Consider the following 14,220-nt stretch of genomic DNA (forward strand, 5'->3'; position numbering starts at 1 on the left):
CCACCAATGTCCGGGAAAACCATGCTAAGGCGGGTGCGAAGTCTCTGGCCCATTAGGAGTTCCGCGGGAGCTACCCCAGTCACCGCATGGGGGGTGATCCTATATACAAACAAAAACCGAGCCAGTCTCGTGTCCATCGACCCGGAAGACGGCTTCGTTAGGCCCCGTTTGACTGTCTGCACTGTGCGCTCCGCCAACCCATTAGAAGCCGGGTGGTATGGAGTGGTGCGGATATGGCGTATGCCGTTCATCTTCATGAGCCTCGCAAACTCCTCACTTGTGAACGGAGTGCCGTTGTCCGTGACCAGCACCTCGGGGAGGTCATGCGTACTGAAAGGCAAACACATCTTCTCAATCGTTGCGCAGGACGTTGTGCCGACCATCTTATGCACCTCGAGCCATTTAGACTGGGCATCGATTAATAGAAGGAACATGGATCCTTGAAAAGGGCCGGCGAAATCTGCATGCAAGCATTCCCAGTGATGTAGGGGCGCGGCCGGCAGAAGCTTCTGATGCTCCTGGCAAATGGAACGGTTTTGGGCCACCTTCTCAATGTCGGTGTTGAGGCCTGGCCACCAGACATAACTCCGGGCCAACATTTTCATTTTGGTCACACCTGGATGCCCATTGTGCAAGTCTCTCAATATCAGCTCCTGTCCTTTTTCTGGGACAATCACACACATCCCCCACAAGAGGATACGGTCTTCCACGCTGAATTCGGACAGCTGGGAGGAAAATGCCCGCAACTCACCTGGGAGCTGTCTGTGCTGCCCACCATACAGGACTATGTGCCGAACCTTTGACAGGACTGGCTCCGTTTGGGTCCACTCACGGATCTGTGATGCCGTGACAGGCAAGGTGTCCATAAAATTTAGGGTTGCAACCACCTCAGCGGTCGTGGGGGTCGACATGGGGCTGGTCGATAAAGGCAATTGGCTCAGTGCGTCAGCATTCCCTATATGGGTCCCTGGTTTGTGCTCCAGAGAATACTCTTAGGCAGCGAGCAACAAAGCCCAGCGCTGGATCCGTGTGGAAGCAGTGGGCGGTATTGGCTTATCCTCTCGGAAAAGTCCCAGCAGAGGCTTATGATCAGTCACGCTAGTGAATTGGCAGCCATACACATACTGGTGGAAACGTTTCACCACAAAGACCACCGCCAGGCCCTCCTTCCCGATCTGCGCGTACTTTTATTCCGCTGCAGTCAATGTGCGGGAGGCGAAAGCTATCGGCCGCTCGGCCCCGTTCTCCATCTTGTGGGACAGGACGGCCCCAATACCATACGGGGATGCATCACATGTGACGAGCAAAGGCTTTCCAGGATCATAGTGGGTTAGTAACCCCGACGACGACAATTGTTGTTTTACCCGCCGGAAAGCGGTTTCTTGCGTCTGACCCCAAACCCAGGTGTGATTCTTCTTTAGCAGAAGGTGTAACGGGGCCAGCGTAGTTGCCAGATTGGGGAGGAACGTTCCGTAATAGTTTATGAGGCCGAGAAACGAACGAAGATGCGAAGTGTCAGTCCGGTGGGGGGGGGCCTGTTGAATCGCGCGCACCTTCTCTGCGACGGGGTACAAACCTTCGTGATCCAACCGATAACGCAGGTAGACTACTTCCTTCGCCTGAAAAATGCACTTTGTGCGACGTAAACGGACTCCAGCCTCCGAAAAGCGTCTAAGGACAGCCTCCAAACTTTCCAAATGTTCCTGCTCCGACGTCCCTGTGATCAAAACGTCATCTAAGTAGACAGCAACACGCGGTAAACCTCTCAAAATGCCCTCCATAACGCGTTGAAAAATAGCGCAGGCAGAGGATACTCCAAAGGGCAAACGTGTATATTCATAAAGGCCCCGGTGTGTATTAATCGTTACATATGGCCGGGGGGGGGGGCAGGGTCCAGCTCCAACTGCAGGTAGGCATGACTCATATCTAATTTTGTGAACGAGAGTTCGCCTGCAAGCTTCGCGTAGAGATCCTCTATGCAAGGCATTGGATATCGGTCAAGCCGGGAAGCCGTATTTACTGTAAGTTTATAGTCGCCGCACAAGCGGACTGTGGCATCTGGCTTCATTACAGGTACAATTGGTGCTGCCCAGTCAGCGAAACAGACGGGCCTGTGATACCCAAAGTCTCCAAACGAGTGAGCTCCCCTTCTACCTTCTCAAGCAAATCGTAAGGCGTAAGGCACCGGGCGTGCCCGGAAATAGCACGGCGTGGCTCCTGGTTCAACTTGGATACGGGCTACAGCCCCTTTTAGTTTCCCCAAACCGGGCTGGAATACATCTGGGTATCGGCCCAGCACCTCAGTCAACCCTCCAGAACCTGTTTGGAGGATGTGCTGCCACTGCAACCACAAATGGCGCAACCAGTCCCGACCCAACAGGCTGGGCCCATGGCCGAGCACCACGATAAGTGGGAAACGCCCCTCCTGGCGTCCATAAACAACAGGGGTCATCGTAGTTCCTGTAATGTCCAATGGTTCCCCCATGTAGGTGGCCAACCTGGCCTGTGTGTCGGTTAATGTAAGGGTCTGTATACCCTGCTTGATGCGGTCGAATGTCCTCTGGGCGATCACAGAGACCGCTGCACCAGTGTCCAACTCCATCTCAAGCGGGTGACCATTGACCCGTACTGTCACTTTAATGGGGGCCACACGGGGAGCTGCCACACAATGTAGCTGCAGGCAGTCATCCTCCGTCTCCATGTCCTCGGGAGTAGTCGCCGCAGGTTCATCCAAATGCAAGTTACGGCCCCTGAGCTGGCCCAAGTTTCGGTCGGAACGACGGCGCCTCTGGCGCCCCCAGGACCGGTGTCCACGATGGGGTCGGCGCCTACAAGTCTGACATGGACATGGCTCCTCATCCATTGGTTCTGGAGAAGGCTCCCTTCGGGGAGGAATGTCCGATGGCCACTGGCGTCGATCTGGACATCGCCTCGCTCAAGGTACCGCAGGGGTGCAGGGGGACGCTTTCAGATGGAAGGGGTTGCGCCCCATTCCCTGTAGCTCCTGCACTCCCCGTTCTGCGCTCTCTCGGGACAATACTATTTGAATGGCCTGTTGAAAAGTCAATGTTGGCCCGGCTAACAATTTTCTCTGGGTGGCCGCATTGTTAATGCCGCAAACCAAACAGTCGCATAACATTTCTGACAAGGTCTCACCATAGTCACAGAACTCCGCAATGCTGCGTAGCCTGGATAGAAAGTCGGCAAGGGATTCTCCTGGGGTCCTCTCAGTGGTATTAAACTGGTAACTTTGGACTTTCGTGGATGGGGTTGGGTTAAAATGTTGCCCCACTAAGTTCACAAGTTCATCAAACGTTTTGGTGTCCGGCGCAGCTGGGTACGTAAGGCTTCTAATCACCCCAAACGTATGCAGGCCACAGGCAGTGAGCAATATGACCACCTGGCACTCATTTTCGGTGATGTTGTTTGCCCGGAAATAGTAACGCATCCGTTGTGCGTTCTGGTTCCAGCTTTCCAGCGCAGCATCAAAAACATCCAAACGTCCATACAGAGGCATGGTGTAATATAAAACAACTTCCAACCTGTATCCAACAAAAATCCAGGGAAGTGGCTTCAGCAGCGTGGACAGCTATTCACTTTAACCCTCGTCCCCAGTTTTATGAGGGCCACGAAGAATCCAGCACGAGTTTTCAGGATACAAAGAAATAACATTTATTTACAATAACATATATATATACACAGCAGCAGCAGCAGCAGCAGCAGCAGCAGCCACTTTCCTTGCTGCTCACTCCTCTCTCTCTGCTGGTTTCAAACTAGCCAGCTCTATTTATGCAGAGAGTCTGCTAATGATTACTCGCCCCCTCATTTTGGAAGCTCATACTCCCATAGGATTGTGGGATTTTCATTAGTCCCCAGCCAATGGTAAGCAGGCAGGTTATAACAATGGCCATCAGTGTGTGTGTCTGCACCATGATATACTGGTGTATATTATGACATCCTCCCCTTTTAAAAAAAAATTTGTATGTATGTGTCAATAAATAGTGTGTGTGTATGTGGACAATGTTCCTAACTACGTGTAGGGTGCGAAGACGTATTTACAGGACTATGTACAGGAACACTAAGCTATATACAAGGGAAGGTGCCTGCTGCAGAGAACTAGTATGCAACAAAATGAACGAGAACAATACTATATACAAACCACAAAAAACAATCAAACATGGCAGGGAAACAACTCAGCGGGTCCATAAATTTGTAAAGTTCATAAATTCAGTCTCTGAGGTAGGCGACGAATTCTGGTTGACCGCCTCAAGGGTGGGTTGAGAGCCGCCAGGTCAGGAGCAGGTTAGACTGCATAACAGTCAGGAGGAGGCAGAGTGACTGGAAGCTCTGCACAGTCCATTGCAGGGCCAGCAGTGGAGCGATGCAACTCCGGAGGATCCCGTGGCGATCGTGGAACGAGGCAAAGGGCACGCCGATTGCGGCGCAGAATGGATCCATCTGGTAGCCGAACCAGGAATGATCGGGGGGCCACCTGCCTAAGGACAACAGCAGTTGCAGACCAGCCACCATCTGGGAGATGGACGTGAACATTGTTGTCCGGAGTGAGAGCAGGGAGATCAGCAGCACGTGAATCATGTGTCGCCTTGTGCTGCACCCGAGACATCTGCATTTTGCAAAGAACTGGAACATGGTTGAGATTTGGTACATGGATAGACGGCACCGTCGTCCTCAGGGTGCGATTCATTAACAACAGCGGAGCGATAGGCCAGCAAGGCAAGATAGAAGTCAGACCCGGCATCGGCAGCCTTGCATAGGAGCCTCTTGACCATGTGAACCCCCTTTTCTGCTTTGCCATTGGACTGAGGGTACAGGGGACTGGAGGTCACATGGGTGAAATTGTACCGCCGGGCGAAGCTGGCCCATTCCTGGCTGGTGAAGCAGGGGCCATTGTCCGACATCACCGTGAGCGGGATGCCGTGCCGAGCAAATGTTTCTTTGCATGCCCGAAGACTGCGGACGAAGTGAGGACGTGCAATCAAATCACCTCCGGGTAGTTTGAAAAGTAGTCGACAATCAGGGCATAGTCCCTACCCAATGCGTGGAACAAGTTGATGCCCATCTTGGTCCAAGGCGACGTGACCAACTCATGGGGCAGCAGAGTCTCCGTGGTTGGGCCGGCTGAAAGCGTTGGCAGGTGGGGCAGTTGAGTACTGCGTTGGCAATGTCGTCATTGATACCGGGCCAGTACACAGCCTCATGGGCCCGTCAGCGACACTCCTCTACGCACAGATGGCCCTCGTGTAACTGTTCCAGGACAAGCTGGCGCATGCTATGCGGGATGACAATACGGTCCAGTTTCAGAAGAACACCATCAACGACTGCCAGATCGTCTCTTACGGGCTGTTTAGCACACTGGGCTAAATTGCTGGCTTTGAAAGCAGACCAAACAGGCCAGCAGCAGGTTCGATTCCCGTAACAGCCTCCCCAAACAGGCGCCGGAATGTGGCGACTAGGGGCTTTTCACAGTAACTTCATTTGAAGCCTACTCGTGACAAAAAGCGATTTTCATTTTGTTTCATTTTCATTTCTTACGTTATGAACTGAGGGCATTGGCCCTTGAGCCACCCATCCATCATGTGGTGCATGACACGCTGTAGCTGGGGGCCAGTCGCCGTTTCGCGGTGAATTTGGACCAGGCGTTCATCTGATGCAGGTAGATGGGAGGCTGCAAACTCTACCTGGGCGTCGACCTGGCAAACAAACCCCTCTGGATCATACGGAGTGTTGACTGACCTGGCGAGGGCGTCTGCAACGATAAGGTCCTTGCCTGAGGTGTACACCAGTTGGAAATCATATCGCCGGAGCTTGAGCAGAATGCGCTGGAGGCGAGGCGTCATGTCGTTCAATTCCTTCTGTATTATATTGACGAGCGAGCGATGGTCGGTCTCGACAGTGAATTGAGGAAACCCAAAGACATAGTCGTGAAACTTCAGAACACCGGTCAGAAGGCCCAGGCACTCCTTTTCTATCTGCGCGAAGCGCTGCTCCGTGGGGGTCATTGCCCTTGACGCATACGCAACGGGGGCCCATGACGTTGCAAAAGCACGGCTCCAATGCCAGACTGATTGGCATCCGTAGAGATTTGTGTCTCCTTTGCCGGATCAAAGAAGGCCAGAACTGGGGCCATGGTCAGTTTGGCTTGGAGTTCCCTCCATTCTCGCTATGGGCGGGAAGCCACTGGAAGTCTGTCGTCTTCCTGACCAGGTTCCTGAGAGCCGCGGTATGAGAGGCGAGGTTAGGGATGAACTTCCCGAAAAAATTTACCATCCCCAAGAACCGGAGGACCGCTTTCTTGTCTTCTGGCGTTCTCATAGCTGTGATGGCAGCTACCTTGTCCGCATCTGGCCGCACACCCAAATGGGAGATGTGATCCCCTAGGAATTTGATATCTGTCTGACCGAAAGAGCATTTGGCTCTATTGAGGCGGAGGCCATGTTCGTGTATGCGTCTGAAAACGCGCTGGAGGCGATTAATGTGCTCCTGCAGGGTGGTGGACCAGATGATTATGTCATCGGCACAGACGCGAACACCTTCAATCCCTTCCATCATTTGTTCCATGATTCTATGAAACACCTCGGATGCTGAAATGATCCCAAACGGCATTCTGTTGTAGCAATATCTTCCAAAGGGGGTATTGAACGTGCAGAGCTTTCTGCTAGATTCCTCTAGCTGGATTTGCCAGAATCCTTCTGAGGCGTTGAGCTTGGTAAAGAGCTTGGCATGAGCCATTTCACATGTGAGCTCTTCGTGCTTGGGAATTGGATAGTGCTCCCTCATAATACTGCGATTGAGACCTTGGGATCAATGCAAATTCTCAATTTGCCGGAAGGCTTCTTTACACATACCATGAAACTGACCCAGTTGGTTGGTTCCATGACCCTGGAGATCACTCCTTGGTCCTGGAGGTCTTGGAGCTGTTGCTTGCGGCGGTCCTTAAGGGGCACTGGGACCCTGCGAGGTGCGTGTACCACAGGCCTTCAGATTTAATAGAATCTTGTAGGTATACGGGAGCGTGCCCATGCCCTCGAAGACGTCGTGGTACTGGTTGATAATGGCGTTGAGTTGCGCCCTGAAGTCGGAGTCTGGAAAGGCAGACGCATCAACAGGAGAGAGAGTGAACCCTCTGCACTAGGTTCAACAGCTTGCATGCCTGCACGCCAAGCAAGGAGGCTTTATATGGAACCTACGATTTCGAACGGTAAGATGGCTTTGTGTGACCGATGGCATGAGCCGCTGGCAGCATGGCATTTCCATTGTAATCAAGTAATTGGCTTGCAGATGGCAGGATGGCTGGTCTGACCCAAAGGCTTTGGAGGTCGGACCACAATGAGATTGGCGGAGGCACCGGTGTCCAGGCGGAATTGTATTTGGGACCGGTTGACCGTAAGGGTGGCACACCACTCATCATCCGGCTTGGTGCTGTGCTTTGGAGACATACTGTTTTTCGTTATGATGCCAACTTGAAAAGGCACCTGCAGGTCGTCGCTCTCAAAATCAGGGGGCATGTCTGGATCAGGCTCGGTGACTGTGGATTGAATGGCCCGGACATCCCTGCGAGGCTGGATGGAGTGACGAAAGCTGGCAGGTTGTGTTGATCTACATAAAGCAGCATAGTGGCCAAGTTTGCCACATTGCAGGCATCGTCGGGATTTGGCAGGACACTGCCACTTTAAATGGGCGGAGCCACAGTTGCCGCCGCTGTTGCGTCAGTGCGTTTGTTGTGCCACCGCGCATGCACGGTGCGATCAGGCATGGTGCGTGCCTGCGCATTACGTTCGTCGACGTCACCGTCCCCTCGTTCGGTGCGCCCAAGCGCGGGAGTCCGCGAAAAGCACGCAAAATGGCCGCCCTCATCCAGGCTGAGGTCCTGGAGTTGTTTGATGACTTGGACCCGTTCTGCCTCGTGGGGAGCTTGCCGTGCCATTTCAGCCGCCTGGATGTGGGAATACCGACTAGTGGCGTGTTCATGCAGCATGCAGGTCTCAATGGCAATCGCTAGGGTGAGCTGCTTGACCTTAAGGAGCTGCTGGCGAAGGGGGTCCGAATGAACACCGAAAATGATCTGGTCGCGTGTCATGGAGTTGGAGGTGGACCCGTAATTACAGGACTGCGCAAGGATACGGAGGTGGGGGATAAAGGATTGGAAAGGTTCGTTCTTACCCTGTAAGCGCTGCTGAAAGATATAGCGCTCGAAGCTTTCATTGACCTCGATGTCGCAGTGGCTGTCAAACTTGAGGAGGACCGTCTTGAATTTTGATTTGTCTTCACCATCAGCAAAGGTGAGAGAGTTGAAGATGTGGATGGCGTGGTCCCCGGCCGTGGAGAGGAAGAGAGCGATCTTCCTGGCATCTGAGGCAGCTTCCAGGTCCATTGCCTCAAGGTATAGCTGGAATCGCTGTTTGAAGATCTTCCAGTTGGACCCCAAATTGCCGGTAATGCGGAGCGGCAGCGGCGGGCGGACACTGTCCATGTTGCAGGATGGCTGTACGCTGGTGGAAGGCAGATCACTGGCAGGTAGATCTAAGAAGTTCTAACATCAACTACTGGTACCATGATGTGTTGGGTGCTCTGGATCCGTGAAACACATACAGGCCACCAACACTTGAAAATGGTGCAACACTATTTTATTAAACTATAAACTGTTGAACATTTATACTGTGGGTTAACACGATGTTAGATTAACTAAAGACCTGTGCCTATCCTAACCAGTCTAATCACTCAGCACGTAGTGAGAATCTGTGCTGTAAACTATAAGCTCTTGCGCTTTTGAAAGGCTGCACCCCGAATGAGCGGGAAAAGTGATGCCCTCTGTCTTTATAGTGAGTGTGCTCTAACTGGTGATTGGCTGCGGTGTTGTGCATGTTGATTGGTCCTACTGTATGTCCATCAGTGTGTGTGTCTGCACCATGATATACTGGTGTATATTGTGACCCAGGCTATGGCTATGACGAGAGTCAAAGCTGGGATTTTCTGGCCCACCTCCTGTGGCGAGTTTTCCCGCAGCGGAGGTAGCTCGCTCTTGGCAGTCAACAGGGCCTCCCATTCACATTGAAGTTTTTTTTTTAAATTTAGAGTATCCAATTATTTTTTCCCAATTAAGGGGCAATTTAGTGTGGCCAATCCACCTACCCTGCATATCTTTGGGTTGTTGGGGTGACACCCACACAGACACGGGGAGAATGTGCAAACTCCACATGGACAGTAACCCGGGGCCGGGATCGAACCTGGGACCTTGGCATCGTGAAGCAGCTGTGCTAACCACTATGCCACCATACCACCCACAGTGAAGTCAATAGCAATTTGTGTTGCTCACCAACTACACCACCGGAGAACCCGCCACGGGGGTTGCCTTCAGTGGATGGAAAAGATCTGTCCGGTGGGAAAGCTGGAAAATCCCATCCTTGGTACACCAAGATCTCTTTTACTGGAGCAGTAAAGGTTCAGGGGAAAGTTTAATTGAAGTTGAATGGAATGAATAGCTAAGTCCATTTCCTCTGATTGTTGTAACCAGTCTGAAGGGGTCATCAACAAATTAACTTAATAACTTGATAATGAGTGAGGACAGATATCATGAGAAATTATGTCATTACAGCATGTCAAGCTTTGTCACAAGGGGCAATGGTTGAGGCAGAGATTATTGTTTTATTCATGGGAGGGTTAGTTTAAAATTTGAGGCAGAAGATGGTACTGGCTCCGGCAGATAGCGGAACACTGCTGGAATTTAATTTGGACTTCTCAAGCACAAATTAGCTCATAGATAATGGATTGAATGGTCTCCTGTGCCTGTGGTCTCTGAGCGTTTTTGTGAGGTGTGATAATAATAATCTTTATTAGTGCCACAAGTATGCTTACATTATCACTGAGATGAAGTTATTGTGAAAATCCCCTAGTCGCCACATTCCGCCGCCTCTTCGGGTACACGGAGGGGAATTCAGAATGTCCAAATTACCTGACAGCACGTCTTTCGGGACATGTGGGAGGAAACCGGAGCACCCGGAAGAAACCCATACAGACATAAAGAACAAAGAACAAAGAACAAAGAAAAGTACAGCACAGGAACAGGCCCTTCGGCCCTCCAAGCCCGTGCTGACCATGCTGCCCGACTAAACTAAAATCTTCTGCACTTCCTGGGTCCGTATCCTCTATTCCCATCCTATTCATGTATTTGTCAAGATGCCCCTTAAATTTCACTATCGTATGGGGAGAACGTGCAGACTCCACACAGACAGTAACCCAAGCCGGGAATTGAACCTGGGACCCTGGAGCTGTGAAGCAACAGGAGTACATAGATACGTGTTGTTGTGTTATGCTTCTCAATGTAGCATAAGCTGCTTCCTTGATGTATACTCTGACAAAGGAAGATTTAGACTTGGAGATAGGTTTAAAAAATTTATTGAACAGTTAAAAATTCTCCTACTTGAGTTCGACTCTCTTGCTGATCTTGCTATAGTAACTCAATCTAACTAACCTGTCTGCTCTAAGCCATGCGGTGGGTGTGATGCTTCTGATCTGCCCCTGTGCTTCTCTCAGAGTGTCGCCTGTGGAAAGAGAAAGAGCATGTGTGCCCTGTCCTTTTATATAGGTTGCCTCTCGTGGTAGTGTCACCTCGGGGTGTCTTGACTGCCCATTGGTCGTGTCCTATACTATGTGTTCATTAGCTGTATGTCTGCATGTCATGATGTCTCTGGTGCTCGCTCGTGTTTACTTGGTCTTAGTGTATTTACATTAACCCCTTGTGTATTTACAGTGATGCATATTACCGCACGTGTGAGCCAAACATTGAGACTTCCAGGCATTGCTCCTGTCCAGCCTCAAGATTTGTTGTCCCAGACCATTTGTATGGGTTGTGGGCAGCTCCTCCCTTACCTCAGAAGGGCCTTGTGCCAAAGAAGAAGGGAGATTTGATGGAGCTTGATGCCTTGGCACATTCAGCTGTGAATCGAGCTTGGGGCATTGCAGTCCTCTGGTTGCTCCAACATTAAATCTGTCTCTAACTTGAGTCTTAGGCTGCCCTGGGCCACTTTGAACCTTTAGTCAACAAAAGTCTATGTTATTCAGGCACTTGTACACTGCATGGTCCAGAAAGCCAATAAACAATGTTAACTTTTATCTCACTGATGTGTCTTTTGAGGAGAAAGCCAAACTCTGACCTCTGGAAAGATCTGGAAATCCCATGGTAATCTGATGTTCATTCCTCTTTTTATACTTGCTGAAGTCAGGGATCAAATGTTGGGAAAGTTCACCTTCCTTTTGTCTATTTTGATCCCATCCAGTTGATATTTTCAGACCACTGGCTAATGAGAAACTGAACACTCCTTTTAAAATGAAAATCAGGCCAAACTATAAATTTCAAAGTATCACAATGCCACACAATGCACGTTACTCATTGACCTTGCTGTCCAACTTGGCGCTGTTTTACAACAGTTTCTATTTCAGTGAAAGCTGGAAACTGTCAATCACGTTCTGCAGCTAACTGCTAGCTTCAACTTTTTCTGGTTCATTATGTATCACAACTGGGAATTACTTATTATTCAGAAATCACAGGTACAGAACTATGGTATGGAAATTATTTATAAAGCAACAATAAAATTATTGGCAGCAGATGTGCCTTTCCATGCCAGAGAAAAGGTATTATCAAAATCATAACAACATTTGAAGCATTCCTTTTGGCAAGTGTTCCAAAAGGTCTGATGATGCACAGAATTGTAGGCCGGAATTCTCCATCCATTCACACCGGAAGTAGAACACCGAAAGTAGAACAGTTCCCCGCTGTTACCACACTCCTAAACAACCCTCTTATAGACGGGATTGATCTCTCTACACATCTTCCCCACAGCTGTAGCACGATATTCCGTATGCTTCACCTGATGTCCATGTATTTACATTGCTATTTATATGTCCTATGTTTTTCATGTATGGAGCAATCAGCCTGGACTGCACACAGAACAATACTTTTCACGGTACCTCGGTACACGTGACAATAATTCAACTAAAAGGGAACAAAGTTCCATAGCGAGCGCGTTTAGCCTTGTGTTTGCCGACGCTCGTAACACCGAAAAACACATGGCTATAAAACGCCACCCACGTTAGATCAGGGTCCGAAGGGGGGAACAAACGGCAGAGGCCACGCATAGCCCCATTTCGTGCACTGAAGCGCTCTGCTCACCAGAACTCTTCAGTTCAGCAAGATGGCGTCCTGATGTCCAAGGCCCCTGATCCCCCCCCAATGCACTATGGGAGGGTCACTGCACCCCACCAACACCTGTGCAAGGCACCTACGGTCCGCTCACTAGCGCACAAAAATGCCAGCTTGCAGATTGCCACATTGGCACTGCCCAGGTGGCACCAGCAGTACCAGGGTGCCATGCTGCCCAAAGGTCATGCACATTGGGGCCTCCGCCCCTCAGGGAGACCCCCACGAGTGCCATTCTACCTAGTCTCCATTTGTGGAGATCAGAGCTGAATGCTCACTCAAGGTCTCCGAGGCGAGGGAGATTGATCCCACATTAAAGTGAGACTAGCTGTCTTGCTTTACTATGCATAGAACATAGAACATACAATGCAGAAGGAGGCCATTCGGCCCATCGAGTCTGCACCGATCCACTTAACCTACTTAAGTCCTCACTTCCACCCTATCCCCGTAATCCAGTAACCCCTCCTAACCTCTTTTTGGACACTAAGGGCAATTTATCATGGCCAATCCACCTAATCTGCACATCTTTGTGGGAGGAAACCGAAGCACCCGGAGGAAACACATGCAGACACGCAGAGAACATGCAGACTCCGCACAGACAATGACCCAGCAGGGAATCGAACCTGGGACCCTGGCGCTGTGAAGCCGCAGTGCTATCTACTTATGCTACCATGCTGCCCATGCAGATTTGATAAAAAGTGATCCGACCCACAATGAGGGGGAATTCACATTGCAACATCTAATGAAAAAGTATTAGATCGCATGAGGTGTTGCGAGCCAGGTAGACCCTTGGAGCGGGATCTCCCGATGTCTATCAGCCATGCTGTGCTGCAGTGAGCTGCTTTTCAGGTGCAGCTTGGCCGTTGGATCGTGCCCTAAATCTTCAGCAAGATTCTCCAGTCCCACTGCCGTGAATGGAGTTTTGGCTGAGTGCCAAATTCTTCATTCTTGTTGACAGTGGTGACGGGACAAACTCCAATTGGAGAACCCTGGCCATAATGTTTACTATGATTCAAAGAACAAAGAAAAGTATAGCACAGGAACAGGCCCTTCGGCTCTCCAAGCCTGCGTTGACCATGCTGCCTGTCTAAACTAAAATCGTTTACACTTCCGGGGTCCGTATCCCTCTATTCCCATCCTATTCATGTATTTGTCAAGATGCCCCTTAAACGTCACTATCGTCCCTGCTTCCACCACCTCCTCCGGCAGCGAGTTCCAAGCACCCACTATCCTCTGTGTAAAAAACTTGCCTCGTACATCTCCTCTGAACCTTGAATCCCGCACTTTAAACCTATGCTGCCTAGACCCCTCTACACTGGGAAAAAGTCTCTGACTATCCACCCTGTCTATGCTCCTCATAATTTTGTAGACCTCTATCAGTCGCCCTTTAACTTCCTTGGTTCCAGTGAGAACAAACCAAGTTTATTCAACCTGTCCTCCATACCAGCAACATGTTGGTAAAGCTCTTCTGCACCCTCACTTTGGATTTAGCTAAGTGTAAGAATTCACATTCACTTCTGATGATGAGACCAACACAGCTTGAATGGCTTCTTGTGCTCACACACAGTGAACCTCCAGATGTTTCCAGGGAAAGTATTCTCTTCAATGAACACCACTGGCTGACAGCTAAGAAAGCCCCTCCCATTAATACAGAACCTCAACAAATACTGTAGCTCGTTACAGGAACACACTCAATTTAGGTGTGTACTCTCTACAGTTTAGAAGAATGAGGTGAGATCAATTTGAGATGTACAAGATGATGAAAGGTACAGAAAAAGTAGACTTGGGGCAGGTGCTTCCTCTTGTGGGGCATTCTAGATCGGAGGTCATAGTCTTAGGATAAGAGATAGCACATTTAAAACGGAGTTGAGGAAAAGCTACTTCTCACAAAGGGTTGTGAATCTGTGAAATGCGCTACACCAGAGTGTGGTGGATACTGGGACAGTGAGTACATTTAAAGGAGGAGATAGACAGATTTTTAATTGGTAATGGAGTGAAGAGTTATG

At 50.2% G+C, this 14,220-nt stretch overlaps 1 protein-coding gene across 1 annotated transcript in view; it reads left to right on the forward strand.

Annotated features, from left to right (window-relative positions):
- LOC119967375 (A-kinase anchor protein 7-like) overlaps positions 1 to 11,065 on the forward strand; it is a 292,631-nt gene extending 281,566 nt beyond the window's left edge. The window contains exon 10 of the mRNA XM_038799864.1: positions 10,769 to 11,065. Within this exon, the coding sequence (XP_038655792.1) occupies positions 10,769 to 10,926 (158 nt within the window). The 3' untranslated portion in view covers positions 10,927 to 11,065. The remainder of the gene's footprint in view (positions 1 to 10,768) is intronic.
- The last annotated feature ends 3,155 nt before the right edge of the window (positions 11,066 to 14,220 follow it).

Source organism: Scyliorhinus canicula, chromosome 6 (assembly GCF_902713615.1).
Source record: "Scyliorhinus canicula chromosome 6, sScyCan1.1, whole genome shotgun sequence".
Classification (NCBI taxonomy): domain Eukaryota; kingdom Metazoa; phylum Chordata; class Chondrichthyes; order Carcharhiniformes; family Scyliorhinidae; genus Scyliorhinus; species Scyliorhinus canicula.